Source organism: Microtus oregoni, unplaced genomic scaffold (assembly GCF_018167655.1).
Source record: "Microtus oregoni isolate MIOR12 unplaced genomic scaffold, Mior012 000054F_ref0000373, whole genome shotgun sequence".
Lineage (NCBI taxonomy): Eukaryota > Metazoa > Chordata > Mammalia > Rodentia > Cricetidae > Microtus > Microtus oregoni.
The window spans coordinates 10,699,395-10,725,838 of NW_024543830.1; the positions used below are offsets into that span (position 1 = coordinate 10,699,395).

The window sequence follows — 26,444 nt, forward strand, 5'->3', positions numbered from 1 at the left end:
AACAAGTTTTCTTTTGTATGTTAAGAGGAATGGGAAGACATGGGGATGGTGGTTGGGGAAGTAGAGAGCACTTTCTTTTTTCTTTCTTTCTTGGTTTTTCGAGACTGGATTTCTCTGTAGTTTTTTTGGAGCCTGTCCTGGAACTAGCTCTTGTAGACTAGGCTGGCCTCGAACTCACAGAGAGCCATCTGCCTCTGCCTCCCAAGGGCTGGGATTAAAGGCGTGCACCACCATCACTGGGCTCTTTACTTTTTCTATGGCTGGTTGTATAGCTAGGTGGCTGGTCCCTCGAGTCCTCCTCTCCTCCTTTTCTCTCTCCTTGATCCTTCTTCCCAGATTTCTCCTCCTACTTATTTTTTCTACCTACCAGTCCCTTCTATCCTTTCTCCTGCCTCGCTATTGGCCATTCAGTCTTTAGTAGACCAATCAGGTATTTTGGGAAGGCAAAGTAACACAGATTCACAGAGTTAAACAAATGCAACATAAAAAAATGCAACACATCTTTGCATCATTAAACAAATATTCCACAACACAAACAAATATAACACATCTTCAACTAATATTCCATAACAACTTTCTTCCTAAAGAATTATTTACTCCAGCTTGGACAAGGATTTCAGAGGAGACAACATAAAGAAGAAGCTAGTAGTATCTGAGGGTAGAAAGTTGACTTAAGATGGTGACTGCAGGGGCTAGAGAGATGGCTTAGAGGTTAAAGACAGTGACTGTTCTTCCAGGGGTCCTGAGTCCAATTCCCAGCAACCACATGGTGGCTCACAACCATCTAAAATGAGATCTGGTGCCCTGTTCTGGCATGCAGGCATACATGGAGGCAGAACACTGTATTGTATATGTAATAAATAAAATCTTAAAAAAAAAAAAAGATGGTGACTGCAGAAATGGATACAAACGGAGAGATTTGGACAAATATTTGAGAAGTCAAATTAGAAAGAATCAATACTTTTTTTTTGTCCTAATTGAGATAGGGTTTCTTCTACATTAGCCTCCCAAGTGCTGGAATTACAAGCATTAGCCTGCCATTCCTGCAGGAGATTGGATAAGAGGAGTCAGAAGTTGCATGTTGTAAGCATGACCCATTCTATAGCTAATATAGGAAAAAAGTATCATTTAAATTTTTTAATTTTATTTTTTAAATGTTTATTTATTACATATACAGTGTTTCTGCCTGTATGCCTGCATGCTAGAAGATGGCACCAGATCTTATTAAAGATGGTTGTGAGCCATCATGTGGTTGCTGGGAATTGAACTCGGGACCCCTGGTAGAGCAGGCAGTGCTTTTAACCTCTGAGCCGTCTCTCCAGTCCCATTTAAATTTTTTTTTTTTTTGATTTTCGAGACAGGGTTTCTCCATAGCTTTTTGGTTCCTGTCCTGGAACTAGCTCTTGTAGACCAGGCTGGCCTCGAACTCACAGAGATCCGTCTGCCTCTGCCTCCCGAGTGCTGGGATTAAAGGTTTGTGCCACCACTGCCTGGCCCATTTAAAATTTTTTAAAAGTTTAACAGATGAATGCTTGCTTGAAGGTACACACACACACTGTGTGCATGCTTGTGCCTCCAGAAGTCAGAAGAGGGCCTCATATCCCCTGGAACTTCAGTTAAAGACTACTGGGAGCTGAATCATGGTCCTCTGGAAAAGCATACATGCTCTTAACTGACGAGCCATCTCTCTACTTCCTTTAATTTTTTTTTTTTTTTTTTTTTTGGTTTTTTGAGACAGGGTTTCTCTGTGGTTTTGGAGCCTGTCCTGGAACTAGCTCTTGTAGACCAGGCTGGTCTTGAACTCACAGAGATCCGCCTATCTCTGCCTCCCGAGTGCTGGGATTAAAGGCATGCGCCACCACCGCCCGGCTAAGATTTTTTTTTTTTTTTGTTTGTGTGTGTTTTTCGAGACAAGGTTTCTCTGTAGCTGTGGAGCCTGTCCTGGAACTAACTCCTTGAACTCACAGAGATCTGCCTGCATCTGCTTCCCGATTGCTTTGGCTTTGGTAGCACCCAAAGGCATGCGCCACCCCTGCCCGGGTTCTTCTGAATATTCTTTTTTTTTTTTTAAATAGTAGGGCCATTGTAAAGGTTTTTAATAATAAAATTCAAACCTCTTAAGCCATTAAATAACCATTAGGCTAGGGAAGAACTTTCTGAACAGAACAATAATAGCACAGGACTAGCTCCAAGTTTCAACAGATGGAGATTACATGTAATTAAAAGTTTCTAAACCAGCCAGTGGTGGCACACTCCTTTAATCCCAGCACTCGGGAGGCAGAGGCAGGTGGATCTCTGTGAGTTCGAGGCCAGGCTGGTCTACAATAGCTAGTTCCAGGACAGGAACCAAAGCTACAGAGAAACCCTGTCTTGAAAACCAAAACAAACAAACAAACAAAATATTCAGAATAAATAATTGGAAATATGTAAAGTATAACCCTAGTGCTTATCACTGTATTTTGTTTGGATTGTCTTTCTTTTCCTTCCTTCCTTTCTCTTTCTTTGTCTCTTTCTCTTTTATTCCAAGACAGGGTTTCTCTGTGTAACTGGATGTCCTGGAACTCACTCTGTAGGCAGGCTGGCCTCGAACTCAGAGATCTGTCTGCCTCTGCCTCCTGAGTGCTGGGATTAAAGGTGTGTGCTACCATGGCCCAGCAATTGATGTTTTTTAATATAAATTTAGAAACCACCTTACTGTTTAGAAATAGATAGCCAATGTATTATAATACACTCATAATAAAATCTACTTATTGTCTAAATTAGGACACATCTTACTAATTGCAAGAATTACAGATAATATGTTTGAAAGTACTTTGTAAATTGGAAGTTTCTGCTTAAATACTGTTGTTTTTATTATTGGAATAACCAATGTGCCCCTCAATGATCTTGGAAATATGGAAAAGCTGATAGTAATTAGATGCAGAACTCATACCTGTTCTCATTCTCTTGGTCTTAGTGGTTCTCAAGTTTAGTGTCAGAACTCTGGAAGTACTCTTTGCAAGCAAGCCACAGTGACAAACTTACCCCAATGAGGCCACGGCTCCTAATCCTTTCAAGCAGTTCTGCTCCCTGCGGATCACCCATTCAAATAAATGAGCCCACGGAGGCCATTTCTAGTCAAACCATCACAATAGTGTTATCTCCTGTTCTTCTCCTTTCCTGGCTCAAGCCAGTCCAGCCACACCGACTCCAGGCTGCTCCTCTACGAAACCAGGATTCTCTATTTGCCTCAGGGCCTTTGTATAGGCTACCTGTTCCTCTATCTGGGATACCCTTGAGCAAGCAGGCTCACCTTATCAACAGAGCCACACTTAATCAGCACTAATCCTTCAAACTCCTTATTTTCACTCCACACCACGCATCCACGACACACTACCCATGTCCATCCATTAGATTTGTCAACTTCTTGAAGGCAGAGAGCTTCTTTGTTCTAGTCTTGCAGAAACCCTAGGGTTTATATCTTAACACATAAGGGGTCAGTAGCGATTTTGAAGGGCTTAATGAAGAACGTTAGTCTGTAAACGTAAGGACTCCAACAAAAAATATTTCCTGTAATATTATCTATTGTTCAGGACGGATTTCTGCACCTAACATTAAAACAGCTGTTGCACCTATATACGTTCCCCCTCCACCATTTCTCCCTACGAAGCCAAGCTGGCCTTGAATTCAGCCTGCCTGCAAGTGACTACAGGTGGCCACTATCGTGTTACACCTGTACTGGCAGAACTGGGAAAGTGGAGGTCTGATGCCAGCCTGGGGCTGAGAGGCCCGATCTCAAACAAACAAACAAACAAGCCTTTCAGAAAGCTACGACTGAGACGGTGAGAGGACAGTCAGCCAGCTCACCCGGGGACGCCGAGTGAGCCTCTCAGGATAGAATATTGGTTAGAAACGTGGTCTCCTAAACTGGCACATCAGCCACAGGGACTTTTCAACATCCATCTGCTCTCCAACTTCCTGATTCTGTTCTGGGGTGTGGCCCTGGCATCTCCGTTTAGAAAAAGCTCGTTTGATTGGCTTCCAGGTATGTAGCAACGTTGGAGAATCACCTTAAGAAGCTAAAAATAGCTATTAGGAGACTTCTTTCTCACCGGAGGAAGCCGATACCTTTGGGGTGTGTGTGTGTGGGAGAAGTGGGGGAGTGGGGGTTCTGCCCAGCTGCTCTCCGGAGTCACAGCCTTCTAGAGAACACGGTCCATCAACACCTAGCAGAGACCCAGGTGGTCCGCACCTCGTCGCTGGAGGCCGCCGCGTCCAAGCGCGCGACAGATGAAGCTTCCGCGGAGGCGCGCCCGTCGCTGGGGACGGCGTCGCCCCGGAGACGCTCGTTCGGGGACGAACGCGGGCTAGCCTCCTACCCTTGCACGCTTTCCCTCCCTCCTCCCGCACCGCTGCCCCTTCGGCGCTAGCAGCCAAACGCACGCCACAGAGACCCAGTGCCACTAACTTCAGGCTTTAAAAGCTCCTTACGAGCTCCCGAGCCCCGGCTCTGTCGCAACGCGCCGGCCCGAGGCGCGGACTGGCTTCGCCGACCGTTCCGCGCGCGCGCACGACCGAGTTCCCGCCTCCCTCCGGAGGACGTCGGGGCGTGCGTGCGCGCGTCCGCCCCTCCCGCCGCGCGACGCGAGGGCGGGGGCGCCGCGTGCGCGCGCGCGCCCGTGTGTTCGCTTGCTCGCTACCTCGCTCGCTCTCGGCGGCCGCTCTCGCTGTGGTTGCGGCTGGGGCTGGGGGCGGCGGCGGCGGCGCGAGCGGCGGGCGGCGCGGGGCGGTCCGGCGGGTTCAAAGAGGAAAACATGGCGGAAAACAAAGGCGGCGGTGAGGCAGAGAGCGGCGGCGGGGGCAGCGGCAGCGCGCCGGTAACCGCCGGGGCCGCCGCGGGCCCGGCGCAGGAGGCGGAGCCGCCTCTCGCCGCGGTGCTGGTGGAGGAGGAGGAGGAGGAAGGCGGCAGGACTGGCGCGGAGGGCGGTGCGGCTGGGCCCGACGACGGGGGGGTGACCGCGGCCTCCTCCAGCTCGGCTCCGGCCGCCTCGGCTCCCGCGGCCTCTGTGGGCTCCACGGCTCCCGGGGGCACGGCATCGACGCCGGCCCCAGCTGCAGCGTCGGCTCCGGCCCCGGGTCCCTCGTCGGGGCCGCCGCTCGGGCCACCAGCCTCGCTTCTGGACACCTGCGCCGTGTGTCAGCAGAGCTTGCAGAGCCGGCGTGAGGCGGAGCCCAAGCTGCTCCCCTGCTTGCACTCCTTCTGCCTGCGCTGCCTGCCCGAGCCCGAGCGCCAGCTCAGCGTGCCCATCCCCGGGGGCACCAACGGCGACGTCCAGCAAGGTGAGTAGCAGGCCGCACCCTGGTGCTGGTCTGGTGACGGGGGCGGGGGTCCTGAGGCTGCTCGGACGGTGCAGTGCCGAGAGGTTGCGGAGGCGAAAGCCACGGCCCCGGGGACGGTTACCAGAGAAGCTGCACCGCCGGAGATACGGGGAGGCAGAAGGGAGGGGTGCCGGCCGCGAGGGGCTGGGGGAGGGGATGCTGCGAGGGAGGTTTGAGGCGCTTCTGCAGAGGGTGGACTAACAGAGACAGAGAAGGGGTCTGCAGAAGCCGCCCCGAGAAGTGTTTTTTGGGGGAAAGGGCCTGTACGGGCGAGTTGGACGAGATGGGGTTGGGATGGATTGCTTCCGAGAGGGGAATTGGCCTGCTCTCGGTTAGGAGGAAGAATTACCGATTGAATGATAATAAAAGACATTGGAGACTTTGGGCAAAAAGAGCGCCCCACGCTGACATTGTGACGAGGAGCTCGGTAAGTGATGATAATTGTGAGGGGCCTGCCTGGCTAGGGGAAGTCCTTGGATTTGAGGATGAAGAAATAAACTTGAAAGGGAAGAGAGTGGTAGGAAGAGTTGGGCTTATGTTGTTTGTTATGCATTCTTAGACCCAAGTATTCAGGGCGCTGTGCTATGACTGAATAAAATACTCAGGATTTCATTAAGTCTAGTAGGGGAAACCTTTGTAACCTGCAGCTGTAGAGGTGGGTGCCATGGTTGGGTGTAATGGAGGGAAGGTGTAGGAAGCTCCCCGGTAAAGGAAGTCCTGGAGCATGTTTTTTGCTGGCTTGGATGATATTCCCGGCACAGGGCACTTTCTACAACCCTTTAAAGGACATGTGAAGTGATTGGTGGAAGTTAGATTGTACTAATGGGCTCAGTTGTTAAGGGATCTATCCTTCCAGTTTCTGAAACTGTTAGGTTTAGTTTGTTATGGATTTGAGATGCAGTATTGGAATTTTTCTTTTTCCTAGAAAGATCTCTTGTGTAGTACTCTAGCAGGCTGTAGGTACCCATTATGGAACAATGTTTCTATATAAAAATTAATAAATACATTAATGGGGTAGATACACCCTGCAATTAAGTGAGTTAGGCTTTATGACATGCTTGCTAAAAGCCTTAAAATTTCAAAGCTTTTAAAATTGATTTTGGAATTGCCGGGAAGGAATTGTGGATTATACCAAAGGGTGGATTGGGGTTTATCACATAGACTAGAGGACCTTTCTGAAGGGTCTCTTGTAGGCTGGTCTCAAACTCTAGTGTCTAGAATGGCCTTGAACTTCTGATCCTACTGCTTCTGCCTTCTAAATTCAAGGATTATAGCCATGCGCACCTCTACTCCTAGATTTATGCAGTGCTGGCTGTAGTTGGAATTTTCTTTGGGGTGCCAACCAGTTCCCAAATAAAGACACAGAGACTTCTTAATTATGAACGCTTGGCCTTAGCTTAGACTTGTCCCACTAGCTCTTTTAATTTAACAGTTTCTATTCATCTACATTTTGCCTCGGGGCTTTTTACCTTTCTTTCCTTCTGTATGTCCTACTTGCTTACTTTCTCTGTGTCTGTCTGTCTGGCCCCTATCCACTCCCTCACCCCAGCCTAAATTCCTACTCGTACTTTCTTTCCTTGGAGGGAAGTCTCACCTATGCCTCTTCCTCACTGTTGACTGTTGAGCTATTTATTAGACCTAGTCAGGTGTCTTAAGCAGGCAAGGTAAGACAGCAATGCATCTTTAGGTAGTTAAACAAATACTCTGCAACAGCTGGTGATGGACTCTGGGGTGTTATGCATGTTAGGCAAGCATTTGACAAACTGAACTAGCACAGCTTCTGAAGAGTTTTTGTATCAAGAGGAAAAAACATTCAGATTTGTGATCCAGAAGAATGACTAGGGCACTTGGAGGAACAAGGAGAGGCAAGGCTGCAGGCAGGGAGACCTGATAGAATCTTGACAATGATTTTAGGTGAGAAATTGTTTGGAATAGGTACTAAAGTCTGATACCAGATATTACACAAGGGTACATTTGGTATTAGGGTAGGCATTGGCTTGGTAGATGTTGGCTTTCTGAGAAATGCTGAATTTGGGTTTTTCCCTTGGCCCATTTCCTAAATATTTGGAGAGATAAATCTCCCTCCCTCCCTCCCTCCCTTCCTCTCCTTTCCTTTTTTCCTCCCCCCCCCCTCTCTCTTTGAGAGACAGGGTTTCTGTGTGTAGCCCTGTGTGAACCAGAATGGTCTTAAATTTAGAGGGCCTTCCTCTACCTCCTGAGTGCTGGGATTAAAGGCGTGCACCACTATTGCCTGGCCAAGAATAAAGTTCTGAGCAGAGTGTGATAGCATATATATATAATCCCATCTCTTAGGCTGAGGCACTGGAATTGCTGTTGCATTCAAGATGAGCCGGGTTTACACAGTGAGTTCACAATGAAACCAGATCTACAAATACAACAACAAAACAAACTAAAATTTGAGTTTTGATTGATGGAGATACTAAGTGAAAATAGATGTAAGAGGATAACTGCTTATGATTCTTGAGAGCATAATAGGACACATGAGATTCAGTGGACACATGAGATTCAGTGTTCTTGTGAAAGCTTGTGTTAGGGGAGACATTTAGAGGGAACCAAAGATGCAAATGTATCTGACTGATTAGCTGAGGGACTGAAGTTACAAAGTTGGCTCTCTGAAATATGTTCAGAAGACAGAATAATCTGTAAGTTCTTCAATTCTCTTCTCTCTTGCTTTTGAACTAAAAAAAGTGGAAAGGAATAAACACACTCTCATCTAAGTAATGCTGCTTTCTAAGTAGTTTTGCTGAGAAGTATCTAAAACAAATTGAATACTAAATCAGCCATTTTTAGGCAGACAGCCTAGAAGATATTTTGTCAGTAGTAACTTTAATATGTACCCTTTGCATTTCATAGCACAGTTAAAAATGTGATTTTTTACTTGCTCATCTATTTCCTATTAGACTATTGCAGAATATATGTTCAATAAATATGTCTTTTGAGCAAATAAGAATAATCTAAAAGCCAGGGGGTGATGGTACACGCCTTTAATCTCAGCACTTGAGAGGCAGAGGCAGGTGGATGCCAGCCTGGTCTACAGAGTGAGTTCCAGGACAAACCAGGATTGCAAAGAGAAACCTTGTTCCAAACAAACAAACAAACAAACCATCTTCCTAATGCTTCAGCCTTTTAATACAGTTCCTCATGTTGTGATGACCCATAAAATTATCTTTGTTGCTACTTCATAACTATAATTTTAATATTGTTATGAATTTGTAACATGAATATTTCTGGCGATAGAGATTAATAAAGGTCATGACCCACAGTTTGAGAAACATATTTAGAGGGGCAGGAGAGATGGCTCTGGTTAAGAGTACTGATTACTCTTAGAGATGACCAAAATTGGATTCCCAGCACAATGGGAAGCCATCCGGGCTTACAGCTTCCTGTATTACTGCCTATAGCTCTAGTGTGGACACACAGACACACAACAAATCTTTAAAGATATGAATCATCTGCAGAGCTTTATTAAATGTTGACTTAGGGATTTTTTTTTTTTTTTTTTTTTTTAGAAATGTGTTCCATTTGAGGTATGTAACTGTACCTTTTTAAAAAAGAATTATATGTGGGGTGTTTTGCCTGTATGTGTGTGCCTGGTGCCTTTGGCCAGCAAAGGGCATGAGATCCAATAAAACTGACTGGGAGCTACCATGTGGGTGCTGGAAATTGAATCCAGGTCCTCTTGAAGAGTAGCCAGTGCTTTTACTAGCTAAGCCATCTCTCCATTTCTTTTATTTATTATTATTACTGTTTTTTAATTTTAATTACCTTTTTTATTTTCAAGGGGGGGAGTTTGGATTCAGGGCCTTATCATTTGAGGCAAGCTCTCTACTACTAACTATACCTCCACCTCTTGTATCTGCCCTTTTATTGCTGGTTTTGAAACAGGATCTCATGTAGCCCAGGCTGGCCTCAGACTTGCTATGTAACTGAGTATGGATGGTCTTTAACTCCTGATCTCCCAAGGACTAGAATTATAGGCATGTGTCACCAGATTGGGCTTTGTACACACACTTTTAACATGGTCCTCTTGTGGTTCTAGTGCAGGTAATAATCTACCATACTTGAAGAACTTGGATTTGAAAATTTTAATTTTTATCTTGTGAGTGTTTTATGTGGGTGTGTTCACCATGTGCATGCAGTGCCCATGGAGGTCAGAAGAGGGCATTGGATTCCCTGGAAATGGAGTTACAGAAAGTTATGAGCTGCTAAGTGGATGCTGGGACTTAAACCCGTGTTCTCTACAAGTGCAGTAAGTGCTCTTAACCCTGAGCCATCTTTAATTTAGTGTTAGCGCATTGGAAAATCAAGCCAGCTCATGCTTGTTGAATCTCAGTACTGAGCTTTTAAAAGTGCTTTTGTGGTTTTAAAAATGTTTGGTCTTGGGGCAGGGCAGTGGTGGTGCATACCTTTAATCCTAACACTGGGAAAGCAGAGGCAGGCGGATCTCTGTGAGTTTGAGGCCAGCCTGGTCTACAAGAACCAGTTCCAGGACAGGTTCCAAAGCTACAGAGAAACCCTGTCTGGGGTGGGGGGGGGGCAAAACCAAAATCCGCCCCCTTCTCCCAACAAGGTGTCTTTGTGTAGACTTGGCTGTCTTGGAAGTTGATGTATAGACCAGGCTGCCCTTAAACTCACCTCTGCTTCCCAAATGCTGGGATTAAAGGTGTGTGCCGCCAGATAAACTTGGGTATATTTGTGATAGCACAACGACGGTGCCGCTGATCCCTGAAGTATAGGGAGCCACTTGATGTGGGTGTTGGGAGTTGTACTTGGGTCCTCCAGAGGAAGAGTATGTACACATAACAGCTGAGCCCCTGTTAATTTTTTTAATTTTTTTTTTTTTTTTTTTGATTTTTTGAGACAGGGTTTCTCCGTAGCTTTTTGGTTCCTGTCCTGGAACTAGCTCTTGTAGACTAGGCTGGCCTCGAACTCATAGAGATCCGCCTGCCTCTGCCCCCCCAAGTGAATTTCTTTTTATTTATTTATTTATTTATTTATTTATTTATTTTTTGGTTTTTTGAGACAGGGTTTCTCTGTGGTTTTGGAGCCTGTCCTGGAACTAGCTCTTGTAGACCAGGCTGGTCTCGAACTCACAGAGATCCGCCTGCCTCTGCCTCCCGAGTGCTGGGATTAAAGGCGTGCGCCACCACCGCCCGGCTAATTTTAATATTTTGAGATAGTGTTTTATATATCAGAGCCTTGAATTTAGTTGAGCATGGCTTTGAACTTCTGATCTTCCTGCCTCTAACTCTTGAGTACTGAGATTACAGGTGTATGTTCCTACTCCTGGTTTTTATGGTGCTGAGGATTGAATTTAGGGCTTGATGCTTGTTAGGCAAAAATTTTACCAACTTAGAATTTTAGCCCTGTTTTTGCAGATATGGTCTCGCAACTTTGCCCAGACTGTCCTTGAATGGGCTCTAGGCTCAAGTAATTGATCCTTCTGGTTCAGTTTCTTGGGAAATTGGGATTCTTGCCTGGCTAAACAGTAGTTCTTAAGGGGTGGCCCACAGAATGTGAGTACAGTTATCTTTGAGAACCTCTCATGGTATGCAGGGTTAAAGCATTTTATTGTAAATAACCGCAGTTCCTCATTTGCTTTAATTAGTGTGCTGACACAGTAACGGTAAAAGAGCAGTAATGGGTGAAACTGCTGGTCTATAGCAGAAGGCTTCATGCCTTACTGCTGAGCTGTGCCCCTGCCCAGCCTAAGTCATTGTCTCTGAACTGCCATTTGTTAAGAGTTCTGAGTTAAGTTAGCTGCATTTTTTTAAAATAGAAAATATTTTTTTTTTTAATTAAAAATGACTGACAGACGATGTTTTCAGGCATGTGTGTTTGGCAGCCATTATCTCAAGAATGAATGAATTGAGCCTGTCACTTCCAGGAAAACAAGTTGCAAGTATATGTTTGCCAAGGATAAAAATTGAGTGAGCTTTTAAATAAAAATTGGAATTTGGAAAAACAGTATCTGTTGCTATGAGCCTGACAGTTTTTCATTACTTAAATCCTTTTCTGATGAGATTGGTAGAATGAGTGTGTGAGCATGTATCTATATTGGATAATAAAATGTCAGCATTTGGAAGATCTATAGAACTCAGTGAATGAGTATTATCCAACTGATTACTGTAATGCTGTAATATGCTTAGGAAAGAGATTCAAAACACAACAGGCTACAAGTACGTGGTTTTAATATGAGAGAAGTTAAAGTATACATGTGAGGTTTAGGAGTCCACATTACTACAGACACTTAGGAAATGTGCCTTTGAGATTTTTCTCTCATGTGAAAGAAATGAGAGGTTTTCTACAATTATTTGAAAAGACTACTAAATGTAATCTTCCTTTTTTTTTTTAAAGTATATAGTTATATGTGGTCAGGTTTTTATGTGCTTCAAAGAAAAAAAATTAAAAACAGATTAAATGAGGTTGGCTTGGTGGTGCATTTCTGTAGTCCGTGTTGCTTGAGAAACTGTTAGAAGACTGCCTAAGTCTGCAAGTTTAGGGCCAGTCTGAGTTCAGCCTAGTGGAACTGTGGAAGTTTATATCAGGCCAGCTTCTGCTAGCAGACTTTAGAGGAATTGAAAATAACACACTGCCACTCTTAACTATGTATGTATGTATATGTGTTTGTATTTATTTATTTTGGTGGTAGAGATTGAATCCATAGCCTGGGACATGCTAGGCACATGCTTTATCACTGAGTTATATAGCTCTAGCTTGTGTGCACACATGTGCGCACACACACATACACATGAAAACTTTCTGATAGAATTTTTTTTTTTTGATTTTTCGAGACAGGGTTTCTCCGTAGCTTTTGGTTCCTGTCCTGGAACTCACTCTGTAGACCAGGCTGGCCTCGAACTCACAGAGATCCGCCTGCCTCTGCCTCCCAGGTGCTGGGATTAAAGGCGTGCGCCACCACCGCCCGGCTAGAATTCTTTTTTGTAATGTGTGTGTGTGTGTGTTTGTATGCATGGGTACATGTATATGCAGGTATATGTTCACATGTGGGTGCCTGCCCATGGAAGCTTGAAGTTTATTTTGGATGTCTTCTTTGAATACTCCACTTTACTCAGGCAGGGTTTCTTGCTGAACCTGGAACTTGCCACTTTCAGCCAATCTGACTGGTGGTTCCCCTGTCTCTGACACTGAAGTGTTGAGATTACTTGGCAGCAATCAGGCATACCCTGCTTCCCCCCCTCCCCTTCCCTCCCCCCTCCCTTCCCCTCCTCTCTCTCTTCTCTTCTTTTTTCTTCTCTTCTCAAGACAGGGTTTCTTTGTGTAGTCCTTGCTGTCCTGAAACTCACTGAGATCTTCTTGCCTCTGCCTCCTGAGTGCTGGGATTAAAGGTGTGCACCACCACCACCCTGCTGGATCTTTCTCTGTAGACCAGGCTGCCTCTGCTCTCTTCTTTCTAGCCCTCCAGCACTCTTCCCCTGCCTCTGACTTCCAAGTGCTTGGATTAAAGATATAATAATGTTCAGCACTGCACTGGTCTGATTTTTTAAAATGTTGGTTCTGGGGATCTGAACTCCAGTCCTCATGCTGGTACAGCAAGTACTTTGTATACATTAGCCATCTCCCCATTCCCTAATGAATTGATAAATATTTAAAATTTTTAAAAAAGTTTTATTTATGTGCATTGTTTTGCCTGCATGCGTATCTGTACAAGGGTGTTCGGTACCCTGGAACTGGAGTTGCAGACAGTTGTGGCTGCCATGTGGGTACTGGGAGTTGAACTTCAGTCTTCTGGAAGAGCAGCAGCAGTCAATGCTCTTAACCACTGAGCCATCCCAATATTTAAAATTTTTTAATATTTTATTTAAATAGCTATAACATAGGCAAAAGTGCTTTGAGTTCTTTAAAAACTAGAATACAAGGATTCTGAGATCAAAATAACACCCAGTTTTTTTTTTTTTTTTTTTTGGTTTTTCGAGACAGGGTTTCTCTGTGGCTTTGGAGCCTGTCCTGGAACTAGCTCTGTAGACCAGGCTGGTCTCGAACTCACAGAGATAACACTCAGTTCTTTAAAGGACAATATGAAAATGATAATTACAGTCTTTGGGATAGTGAGAAAGAGTAGGAAGCTACAGGTTTATTCACTTACAGCTTTGAGATTACATAATGTAAAAATGAAGTCAATGCTTCTTTCCTGGAGTTAGCCTTTTCATAAATAGTTCACCATAGACCTACTATCTTGTTCACTTTATGGTTACGACTTTTCTATCACTGTATTTTTGCTAGTGTCAAGTTCAGAGATTAGGCTTAGGGTGATGGATAAATTAACCTCTGTCTCTTCTATGAGTCACAAACTGCCAGTCTGTCCCTAGTCATTAGACTCAAGGGACAGTGGGACAGACTGCAAGGATGAATGAACACAGTTGCATTCTTTGTAGAGAAGTGCTTAGTCTTGGCTTAGCGATGAAAACACGTGCACTACATGGTACTAATGAACAACTCCTAATCCCATGACCTTTACATGTTATGTTAGAGAAATGCTGTACTGCTGAGCGACACCACGGCTCCAGGAATACTTTTTGAATATGACTTATGCTCCTTCTATGAATTGTCTGTATATTTTCTATTTTTCTTCAGACTGCTTTGTTTTTGCAAGAATTCTCAGTGGATTCTGTACATTTTTTTGTTGAATATGTAAATTGAAGATTATTTTGAGCCTATGTATTTTGATATGGTAACCAATCCCTAAGGTAGATCTTTTTGTGGTTTGTCTACAGTTTCTCTACGCTGATCCCTTTGACCATGAGAACAGGACAGTTAACAGTGACAGCACAACCAGCTGGACACCAGGTGTCCCGTGCCGGAACCTAAGGGGGACATTTCTCATTCAGACCACCACATCAACCAAATGGGAAACTCATCAGCTACATAAAGCAGAGTAGTGAGTAGTCATTTAGTGGATAGAGTGCTCAGAATATGTGTAGGGGAAGATGGTGAGAGCAGAATTGTAGTCAGGGAAGGACAAGGAAACAAAGGAAATAGAAAAAGAATAGACCCAGCTGTGGTGGTGTATGCCTGCAATCATCAGTGGTTAGTTGGTTAGTGGCAAGAAGATCAGGTCTTCAACATCTTCCCTAAGTACATAGCAAATTTAAAGGACAGCGTGAGCTATATGACATATGCAACCTTCTCTCAAAAAAGCAAATCCTCTACGTACCTCAAGAATTTGTCAGTTTGGCTCAGTGCTTCTAGTGAGATTGTAGTCAAAATCACTAGGCTACAGTTAACTGAAATTGATTAGGCTAGAAGATGCACAACCTCATATGGCAGGAAACTTCTTTTCTATATTGGCCCCTTTCCAAGAACCGAAAACATAACAACTTTCCCCCAAGAACCAAAGATGCAGAGTATAAGGAAAATAGTTGTGTGCCTTAAGTGACCTGGCCTGAATCACAGCAGAATTTCTTTCTTTTCTTTTTTTTTTTTCGAGATAGGGTTTCTCTGTGGTTTTGTAGACCAGGCTGGTCTCGAACTCACAGAGATCCGCCTGCCTCTGCCTCCCAAGTGCTGGGATTAAAGGCGTGCGCCACCACCGCCCGGCTCACAGCAGAATTTCTTTTTTTTTTTAAATATATTTATTTATTTATTTATTTATTTTTTATGTATACAATATTCTGTCTGTGTCTATGCCTGAAGGCCAGAGGAGGGTGCCAGACCTCATTACAGATGGTTGTGAGCCACCATGTGGTTGCTGGGAATTGAACTCAGGACCTTTGGAAGAGCAGGCAATGCTCTTAACCACTGAGCCATCTCTCCAGCCTCGCAGAATTTCTTAAAAATAAAAAAAATGAAAATGACCTTAAGGTCTACCTTAGAGACTGGTTACCATACCAAAATACATAGGCTCAAAATAATAAACAAAAAAAGGTTGCAAATTATTCTAAAAATGATTCTGTTCTTTTTTGGTTTTGGATTTTTGACATGGTTTCTCTGTATAGCTCTGGCTGTCCTAGAACTCACTCTGTAGACCAGGCTGGCCTCAAGCTCCAAGATCCATCTGCCTCTGCCTTTCGAGTGCTAAAGGTTAAAGGCGTGCATCACCACTGCCAGGCCTCCATTCTTAGTAGAGTATTACAAATAATTTTACTAGGTTATTTAAGAAATTTCTGTCAATAAAAATTATAGAAATTAGTTTTCTTTTGTTACATGAATTCCTTTCATATCTTTGATAATTGCCTTAAGGCCTAAAACTGTACTCCCTGGTACTATGGCCCCATATTTGGATTTGGTGGGAAGTATTAGGTAACAGTTATGAGTCAGGTCGGTGCGGTATGTCATGAGGGATCTGAAAGAGTGCTCAGGTTTTTATTTGAACAGTACAAATGACTGCTGAGTAAAATTTCTGCCTGTTACCCATTTGTGGTTTATTAGTAGGATGCTAATAACCAGATTATACAACATATTTTTAGGAACAAGCCTCATATAATAAGCACTAGTGTACAGGGAGGATGTCATTATATGGAATACAATAGATATGAGGCAGGGTGCTTAGAATTATTTCACTGTGCTTGTACTTATAAATCTGAGGAATCAAAAGTAGCAAAAACACTGCATCTCAGTGTTGTCAGGATATTAAGTTTTCTGTTTTGTACTTAGTATTACCTTCATGTATTGTGAAGCATATTATAGGGGGGTGTGTAGTAAACCTTGAGCCCATTGAAACTTGCTGAAGTGATTATTGATCAGATTATTTTTAAAAATGGTGATATTTTGTGACATTAAGTCAAATATTCACAGAAATGTTCAGAGTAGAGGTTAGTTATAATTGAAATTTGCTGCTTCTGCCCATAGTGTTGGCTTGGAGGTGATCCCTTTTGCTAATATGCATATTGTGATTGATTTTGGTCCTTCTTTCACTTGCAGCTCAGGCTGGTTTTACATCTATCCAACTTTTTCTCTTGTTTGTCCCTTATAAAATAATATGCTTAGCCGGGTAGTGGTGGCACACACCTTTAATCCCAGCACTCGGGAGGCAGAGGCAGGCAGATCTCTGTGAGTTCGAGACCAGCCTGGTCTACAGAGCTAGTTCCAGGACAGGCTCCAAAGCTACAGAGAAACTCTGTCTTGAAAAACAAAAATAAAAAAATTAGATGCTTTTAAGATAGTGTCTGAATTAATAATGGCAGGAAAAATTAACTGTGGACAATCAGTGGATTATTAAAATACTTCCCTTGCATTCATCTAGATCACTTTGTAAATAACATGAAGTCCAAGCCAGATATGGTATTGCTTCTCTCTCTCTCTCTCTCTCTCTCTCTCTCTCTCTCATCTATATGTGTGTGTGTATGTATTGCATTTGGAAATTTGAATGAATTTGATGCCATCTTGGGTTACATAATCAAGTTCTTCTGAAAACAAAACAAGGAAATTTGTCAGTTTCAATGTAAAATATTTTCATGTTACCTTATTGCTTATAAAGATCTTCTCAAAGGTACAATAATGTTATTTTTCTAATGCTAAGAATCAAACCCAGGATTTTTTCCATGTCATGACCATCTCTCCCTATTCACTCATTTATTCCCCCTTGGAAAAAAAATGCCAGGCTTCACTGTAAGCCCACTTACTTTAACAAACAAGGCCACTGAAGTAGACTGATAAAATCATACTTAAATATTGCTCTTACATGTTGGAGATACTAACCTTCAATATATATATTGAAGAAATCCAGCCTGAAATTGAGAAGTGGGTATTGGAGCCCATGGACTGAAGTTGCAGACTGAAGTGAACTGCCATGGCAGGGGGAATTGAATCCAGTTCCTCTGGAACAACAGCCTGGGCTCTTATCCATCTTAGCTATCTCCAGCCCCTCAGTTTAATTTTCTAACTTGGAAGTTTAAGTTAAGTACTTAAGTAAAAATTTCCCTTTAGAGGGTTTTCAGTAGCTGTATTGTAATATATTGGTGCTATTTGTATGTGTGTGTTTATTCTTAGGTGTGTCTGAAGTATGCCTAGAAATTTTTGAGGAAGAAAAATCTTTTTTTTTAAATATTTATTTATTTATTTGTTATGTATACAATATTCTGTCTGTGTATGTCTGTAGGCCAGAAGAGGGCACCAGACCTCATTACAGATGGTTGTGAGCCACCATGTGGTTGCTGGGAATTGAACTCAGGACCTTTGGAAGAGCAGGCAATGCTCTTAACCTCTGAGCCATCTCTCCAGCCCAAGGAAGAAAAATCTTATTGAATCTGATTGAGCTAGACTGGCTGTTCAGCAAAATCCAGAGATTTTTCTCTCTCTGCCTCTCCAGTGTGCGTCACAGTGTTGTGCAGTCCGTCTTTTTATCTGGGTTCTGGAAATTGAACTTAGGTTCTCCAACTTGGTCATAAGCGCTTTACCCAGTGATCCTTTTCCCCAACACTGTAATATGTTATTACCAACAAGCATTGTTATAATCATCAGTGTTTCACTGCAAGAAACAAATGCAAATGTGTTTTCAAATTAATATTTGAATCTTGTAGTCATATTTGGAAAGTGATTGGAATGCCATACTAGTTGTGTTTGGGTCTCAGAATTCACATAAGCACTTTTAATTATGATAATAGGTATCTTTAGAATGACACTAAATCTTTGTGTTGGGTATGTGATAGAATAATAAAAATTTAAAATGTTATATGTGTATGGGTTCAGATGACAGGCAGTTTGTGGGAGTCTGTTCTCTCCTTCCCATGTGTAGGTTCTGGTTATTGAACTCAGGTCATTAGGTTTGACAGGTTTCTTTGCCTAGTCATTTCTTGTCCTAGGTATTTTGGTTTGCAGTTTTCTTGAGAACTTTTAAAGTTTAGCACCATTTGGTATGTTGTCCCCTTCTATTTTCTCCCTCTTGTTTGTTGTTTTGCAATACTGGGGATTGAACTTAGGGCCTCATGTTTTCTCCCACTGAGCTACATTCCCCCCAACCCTATGTGCCCACATTCTTAGTGGATTTTCTGCCTCTTTTTTCAGTGCTTCTGTATATGTATTTATGTATATATATAATTTCCACATATATAGCCTGGTTTGTGACTTGCCTTATACGTGCGTTTTATAATTGAAATTATTTTTCGCTCTTTGTGTATATGTGATTTAGGGAGGTGATGCATGTGTGTCATAGCATGTGAATGGAGGTCAGTGGTGTTGGTCCTCACCTTCCATCTTTATATGGGTTCTGGGGATGCGCCTCAGGTTATCAGGCTTGTGTGGCAGGTGTGGCATTGAGCTACCTTGCTTGGCACATACTTTTCATTTTTTAAAACTTTATTTTGCTTTTTATTTGCTCAAACATTAAATAAGTATACAAAACTATACAAGGAAAAGGTTCCTCACATTTCTTGTCTTCATGAAGTTCCTGACTCCTCAATCATAGCTTGTATTGAGTTTATTTTGACTGTCAGTGTATTCAGGTCATTTTCTACTAGGGCGACAAGTAGAGTGGTAGAAAAGGTAGTCTCTTCAGGAAAACAGTATTAGGAAAATGGGTTTTTAAGAACAGATGAAATTATATCTCTGTCAGACACCATGGGCAGAAATGAACTTCAGATGGACCAACAGCCTAAGTATAAATGATAAAGTCATAAAACTCTTTGAAGAAAATAGGAGTAAGTCTTCATGACCTTGGGGTTGACAGTGGATCCTTATATATGATACTAAAAGTATGAGCAACAAAAAGAAGGCAGAAAACTGGGCTTTATCAAAAATATATACTTACAGTGATATTATTAAGAATGTGTAGAAGACTAGGGAGATAAAATAGCAGATGGGGGCTCTTGCTGCCAAGCTTGTTGACTCAAGTTTGATTCCCTGGGACCTGCATTGTGGAAGAAGAGAACTCACACCCGCAGGTTGTCCTCTTATATCCACATGCATGCCTTGGCATAAGTGAAACCCCCCTCCCCCAAATACACACACAAACTATATAACTGTATTTAAAAAAGAAAGCGAAAAGACTATTTTAAAAGCAATATATTGAACAATGGTATAGTAAGCAGAAAGTTATATAGCCCATAAACACATGAAAAGATGTTCAGTATTCTTTGATAGAGCAGTATAGTCCTGAGCTGAAGATGCAGCTCAGTGGAAAAGCATATGAAGCAGAAGGCTGTGTGTATCATTGGGGGCAGGGTGTAAACAAAACCATACTGCTTCACACTTAGTAGGATGTCTATAATAAGAAATAAACAGGAAGTAGTAACCAGAATGAGGGGAAATTAGATCGCTTGTATTTTGTTGGTGAGCTGCCACTGTGATGTTTATTGAACTCAGGGCTTTGCCATAAAAAGTAAGTGCTTGGCCAGTGAGCTATACTCAGTTTCAGGATTTTCTATTTTAAAATATATTAAATCAGTGAAATGTACTTGTATTTTATTTTATTTTTGTTTATTTTTTGGGTTTTTTTTTCGAGACAGGGTTTCTCTGTGGCTTTGGAGCCTGTCCTGGAACTAGCTCTGTAGACCAGGCTGGTCTCGAACTCACAGAGATCTGCCTGCCTCTGCCTCCCAAGTGCTGGGATTAAAGGCGTGCACCACCACCGCCCGGCTGAAATGTACTTGTAAACCCAATATCAATATCAATGGCCCAATATCAATGCTTTGGACAGAGTGACAAGATATTTTACCTGACTTAAGTACTTTCAGCTGAGGTTGAGCTAGGAAGGTAGTATTCCTCCCCTTCTCTCCAGGGTTTCTCTGTGTAACAGCCCTAAATGTCCTGGAACTCGCTTTGTGGACCAGACTGGCCTCGAACCCACAGAGATCTGCCCGTCTCTGCCTCCTGAGTACTGAGGTAAAAGACATGCACCTCTGTCACCCAGCTAAGATTTCACTGTTGTAAAAATGGCCCCAAGTGCTTTCTAGTATTTCACTCACATGAGTGCTCTATCTGCATGTATGCCTGCATGGCAAAAGGGCATCAGATCCCACTATAGATGGCCGTGTGCATGGGTGTGTGTGTGTGTTTAGAAAGTAGTAGAGGCTCTTTGTTCAGGCAAGAAGACTAAAGCTTGGAGGGGGTGACTCATCTGTTAAAGCACTTGCTACTCTTCCAGAGGACCCAGGTTTGATTCTAGCACCTACATGGTAGTTTACAGCTGTCTGTAATTACAGTTCTTGGGGACCCAAACCCTCTTCTGGCCTGTGGTTAAAAATGAGACACATTGGAGGTACGCAGGCATCCAGGCAAAACATCCATACACATAAAATAAAATAGGAAAAAAGACACCCCACATCTTAAAAAAATAATAAAAAGGAAAAGACACTCCACATCTTAAAGTTTCAGAATTCTGTGGATTCAGTGTCATTGGGCCAACAGTACATATTAAGAAGTGTCTTCAACAGAAGATTGCGTAGCGTAATACTGTAATGAACAGTTGATGAAGATGTGACCAGAACTTTGCAGAAACCTATGTCGCATTTCTTACAGGGTAGTAGTTCAGTATTTGTTAATTTTTATAGAGAGAACTTTCCTACTTAATGAGTTGTCTGTCAATGCAGATAAAGTCAGGGTAAATGGAAATACTTCTGAAGACTGTTTGGTGTGATATTAATAGAGTGACTCTCAAATCTTTATTAATTAATTAATTAATTAATTTTTTTATTAGAGATGAAGCTCATTGGAAGGGGACATGCCTCGCTGACCACAAGAGCCTGGATGTTAATCCCCAGCACTGTAAAAACAAACCTTACTTGCAGACTCGGAGGTTGTGAGTCCCCATGTTGTCACCAGGAACTGACCCCAGTTCCTTTGTAAGAATTTTGATGCAGGGCTGGAGAGATGGCTCAGAGGTTAAGAGCACTAGCTGATTTTCCAGAGGTCCTGAGTTCAATTCCCAGCAACCGCATCTGGCTCACAACCATCTGTAATGAGATCTGGTGCCCTCTTCTGGCGTGCAGGGATACATGCAGACAGAACACTGTACACAATAAATAAATAAATCTTTTTTTTTTTAAAGAATTTTGATGCAGAGTCACCCCCCCCCCCAACACTACCTTGTTTTTAAAGGATTTTCTGGGTTCCTTAACTTTTTTTCCACTATATATAGATATATGTTGGTATCTGTATGTCAGTGCCTCTGACCCACAATCTTGTCTGTCCAGCCATTCTGGGGACTGAACCTTTGGGTTCATGTGTGCTAAATATGTGCTCAACCCCCAGCTTACTGCATTAAAATTAATGTATTGATATTTACACTGGAATAGATATTTTTGTATATCTTTAGAGAGTTTTTATTTCTATCTTATATTCTTTTTTAAAAATATTTATTTATTTATTTATTTATTCATTCATTATGGATACAATTGTCTGTCTGTGTGTATGTCTGTGGGCCAGAAGAGGACACCAGGCCTCATTACAGATGGTTGTGAGCCACCATGTGGTTGCCGGGAATTGAACTCAGGACCTTTGGAAGAGCAGGCAATGCTCTTAACCACTGAGCCATCTCTCCAGCCCTTATTATTCCTATCTTAATATAGCTACTCCAGCTTTCTTTTTAAATTTTATGGGCATGTGTGTTTTGTGTCTCTCTAATCTGTGAACCAGTTGTGTGCTTGGTGTTCACAGATTACAGAAGAGTGTGTCAAATCTGAAAATGGAGTTATGGAGTCGTGAGCCACCACGTAGGTACTGGGACTTAGACCCAGGTCCTCTGGAAGAGCAGATAGCTCTTAGTTACTGAACCATCTCTCTAGGCATGTGTACACCTTTCTCCCCTTGTTGCTTGCATGATATTCTTTTCCCACCCTTCTGCTTTGATTGTATTTGCATATCTGAATGTAAACTGTCTTTCATTTACAACATACAGTCAGATCTATTCTTGTTTTTAATCTAATTTTTAAAAATCTTTGTCCGTCTGTCCGTCCATCCATCCTGGGACTTGAATTGAGCTTGTTTTAAGTTACCACTGAATTGTGACCCAAGTACCACTGTCCGTGTTTTGTTGTTTAATCCATTCATACTTAATGCTCTTATTGGTACAGTTGGATGTATACCTACCATTTTGGTTTATCTTATTTCTCATGAATCGGTATGTTCCTCTTCTAACATTGCTACCTTCATTTATTTGCTTTGGTTAAAATTTTTGGGACACGGACTCATGTAGCCCCCAGTTGGCCTAAAACTGGCTCTGTAGCCAAGGATGACCTTGAACTTTGCTGCCTTCCCAAGTACTGACGTTCCCACTCTAGTGCTGGCAGTTGTTGTTTGCTGACTTTTGTGTAGTGACTTCAGGAAGTCGTTTTAGCAAAGTCTTGTCATCCCCACCTGTGCTCGAGCTATAGTTTTTAGGTTAATCTCAGAGACAGTGTTCTGCCCAGAGGAGGAGTATGCTTTATAGTGACTTGTCTTGTCAACTTTGGTTTCATTTGTCCTGTAGAGTTGCCATCTTCATCTTAACTGTTTGCTACCAGAATTTCTTGTTTTTAGGCTTGAAATTTTCTTTGTTTAGTTCCAAATGAAGTCAGTTTCTTGGGGAAGAGCTTGGTAGCTCTATGTTCTTACGGCCTTCCCTTTCCCTGAGCAGATCTCTGTGTATGTGCACATTGGTTTTTACAGGCCCCACTGCATGTGCATGAAGATCAGAGGACAAGGACTAGCCTGGAAATCTGTCCTTGCTTTCCACCTTTTTGTGACTAGTGTCTGTCTGTTTTGTCACTGAATGAATATGCAAGTCTAGCTGGCCAACAGATTTTCGGGGATTCTTCCGTCTCTGCCTCCCATCTTGCTGTAGTAACACTGTGATTGTTACATACCTGGTTTTAACGTGTTCTGGAAATTTGAATAAAGGTCTTCACATTTGAGCAGTAAGTACTTTACCCACTGAGCCATCTCAGCCACCTGGGCAGATTCTTTGAGCCCTTGCTCTGGAGTGCGAGACAGGAATGGTGGCTTAGTTCTGAGATGACATGAGCAGGATGTTGAAGAGAAGAGGGGGAGCTTGACTTTCCTGGAATGAATTCTTCATCCTACCAGTGAGCTGTCTCATTATCTTTTGGTCTGCAGTGCTTGGGACAGAATCTTTGCACTGGGAGTTGGGATTGGGGCAAGAAGGAAGCTCTAGACCTCTGGCTACACTGCCTTGGCTTTGGATTTGAAATTCAAACATGGGTGGGATAAGAAATACTTGTGGCTGTTCCTTCTTGGGGATGATAATGTATGTAGTCCTTGACCTGCATTTGACCAAAACCACCAAAAATGTCTTTTGGCTGTTTGACCTTGACCAAAAACACAAAAATGTCTGGGTGTGTTCACCTAGAATGTTGCTTTCATTATTTTGATAGTAGGAGAGGTTTTTTTTTAGATTATATTTTTTATTTATGATTTTATGATTTATTATGATTTTAAGTAGTGTTTTGGCTAGTTTCTTTGGAACAGAGTCTCACATTGTAGCCCTATCTGGCCTGGAACTTATAGAGATACGCCTGTTTCTGCCTTCTGAGTTAAAGATTTGTTTTTTAAATTAATGTGTGTGTCTGTGTGTCTGTGTATGCGTGTGTGCACATAGTGCACATAGAGACCAGAGGTATCAGATTTCCCTAGAGCTTTAGTTGCAGGTGGTTGTGGAAATGGAGCTTTGCAAATTCATTAGGCACTCTTAACTGAGCATTTTCTCCACCTCAACTAGTTTCTTAATGTTTGCTCTAGATAAAATATCATCTGCAACTTTTAATTTGTTTTTGCTGATGCTTTGCTATGTGGAGCAAGTAATAGAAATTTTAGGCTGAATATGATGGCATACCTGTGATTCCATGTAAGGATGAGGTAGAAGGATTGACAATTTCTATGCCAGACTGGGCTATATAGTGAGACCATCTCAAAAACTAGTTCTTTCTGAAGACATTACTTGTTAGCTATTGATTTTGATCTCAGCTGTCCTTCGTCACTGAAATTAGACGTGTTTAGGTCAGTGAGAGACCTTGTGTCATAGAAATAAGGTAGAACGGCCGGTCAGTGGTGGTGCATGTCTTTAATCCCAGCACCTGGGAGGCAGAGGCAGTCGGATCTCTGTGAGTTCGAGGCCAGCCTGGTCTACAAGAGCTAGTTCCAGGACAGGCTCCAATAACTACAGAGAAACCCTCTCTCAAATCAAAGAAAGAAAGAAGGTAGAACGTAATTAAGGAAAACATTTGATGTTGACCTCTGGTCTCCACATACCCACGCATAGGCAAGCTCAACTCCACATGCATGCATACAATTTTGGGCACTTGTTCCCTTGTGCATGCATATGTACACAGACCTCAGCCTAAGCAAAAATTTAAGAGTGTGGTATGTGTGTGCATATGTGTGTGTACTGGTACCTAAAGAGGCAAAAGATGTCTTATCTCAGGAACTGGAGTTAGAAGCAGTTATAAGCTGCCTGACATAAGTGCTGGGAACCAAACTCAAAGTCGTTTGCAAGAGCAATACTTGCTTTTAATTGCAAACTGATTTTTAGTCTTTAAACAGAAATTTAACTGAGCTCCAATTCTGTTAAAAGCATGACGAAATCTGACAAGAAAAAAAACACTTAATTTTTGTCTTTCAAGCTTAGTCTTTTAAAAATTTTATTAAAAGTAGAGTAACATTTTGAGAAAGTCTAGTTGCTTTGATAATAAAGTATGAAAGTCCATATAAGCATTTCAGTTATATTCCACCTTATTTTGTATAAATTATGTAAGACTTATTTTCTGTAACTCTCATAAATTTACCTCTATACCCTGAAGAAATTACAACATTTGTAGATGTTGCATTTTTCATATATGTGTACCATTATATTGCAGATATAACATTTTTTTGTAAACATGGAGTCTAGTGATCTAATGAACAGATTTTTGTTTCTTTTTTTTTTTTTTTTTTTTCGAGACAGGGTTTCTCCGTAGCTTTTGGTTCCTGTCCTGGAACTAGCTCTTGTAGACCAGGCTGGCCTCGAACTCACAGAGATCCGCCTGCCTCTGCCTCCCGAGTGCTGGGATTAAAGGCGTGCGCCACCACCGCCCGGCTAATGAACAGATTTTAAATGTAGTCTTGCCTTTTTTATGACAATACTGATTTTAGCTTGATAGCCTTATAGTATACTCACTAAATGTTAAAATTTCAAACTCCATAGCATTTATAACAAAATATGTTATTAGCAGTGATCTAATGTTGAGCAAAATTAGCCTGTCTCAACATTGACAAAGTATATGAAAATATAATCTTTAAATTTATTTTTTTTACCTTTTATGTGTATGGGTGTTCTGCCTATGTGCATGTCTGCACTATGTGCAGGCAGTACATGTGGAGGCCAGAACATCATACTGGATGTACTTGGACTGGAGTTAGACAGTTCTGAGCTGCTGTGTGAGCTGGGAATTGAACCTGAATCTTTTGGAAGAACAACTGCTGATCCATTTTCAGTTTCTTTGTTTGTTTGTTTTTTGTTTTAGTTTAGTTTAATTTTGTTTGTTTGAGACAAGTTCTCTAAGTAGTCCTGACTATTCTGGAATGACTTTGTAGATGAGGCTGGCCTTGAACGCTCAGAGGTCTGTCTACACCTGTCTCTTGTGTTCTGGGATTAAAGGCTTGTACCTCCATACCCGATTTGGACTTAACTTTTTAAATTTACAGTATAGTTTGTCCAGCTACAAAGCAATTAAGAATTTTTCAAGACACAAGAGACTGGATAGCTACATAGCTCTTCTGATACACAGAGTAAAACTTACCCATATCCCAAATGTTACTGTTTGTTAGTGATGATGGAATTCTTCTGCAATTCTCATGAAAAATAAACTTGGTATAACAAACATATCCTTCATTATATTTATATGACAGCCTTAATAAAAACAATCTCACATTTACCACTTATATATTAAGACATTCTGGAAAAGAAATCTATATTCATATTCTTTTTTTTTTCTTTTTTGGTCTTTCGAGACAGGGTTTCTCTGTGGTTTTGGAGCCTGTCCTGGAACTAGCTCTTGTAGACCAGGCTGGTCTCGAACTCACAGAGATCCGCCTGCCTCTGCCTCCCGAGTGCTGGGATTAAAGGCTTGCGCCACCACTGCCCGGCCTATATTCATATTCTAATAAAAGTCCCCTATCATCTTCATTTGTTTGTTTTC

The 26,444-nt window shown here is 42.2% G+C and overlaps 1 protein-coding gene across 3 annotated transcripts in view; it reads left to right on the plus strand.

The window, feature by feature from the left end:
- The first annotated feature begins 4,672 nt into the window (after positions 1–4,672).
- The window catches only part of Trim33 (tripartite motif containing 33), a 91,099-nt gene continuing 69,327 nt past the window's right edge, over positions 4,673–26,444 (plus strand). For all 3 annotated transcript variants that reach the window (XM_041637894.1, XM_041637895.1, XM_041637896.1), the window contains exon 1: positions 4,673–5,319. In XM_041637894.1, the coding sequence (XP_041493828.1) occupies positions 4,794–5,319 (526 nt within the window). In that variant the 5' untranslated portion in view covers positions 4,673–4,793. The remainder of the gene's footprint in view (positions 5,320–26,444) is intronic.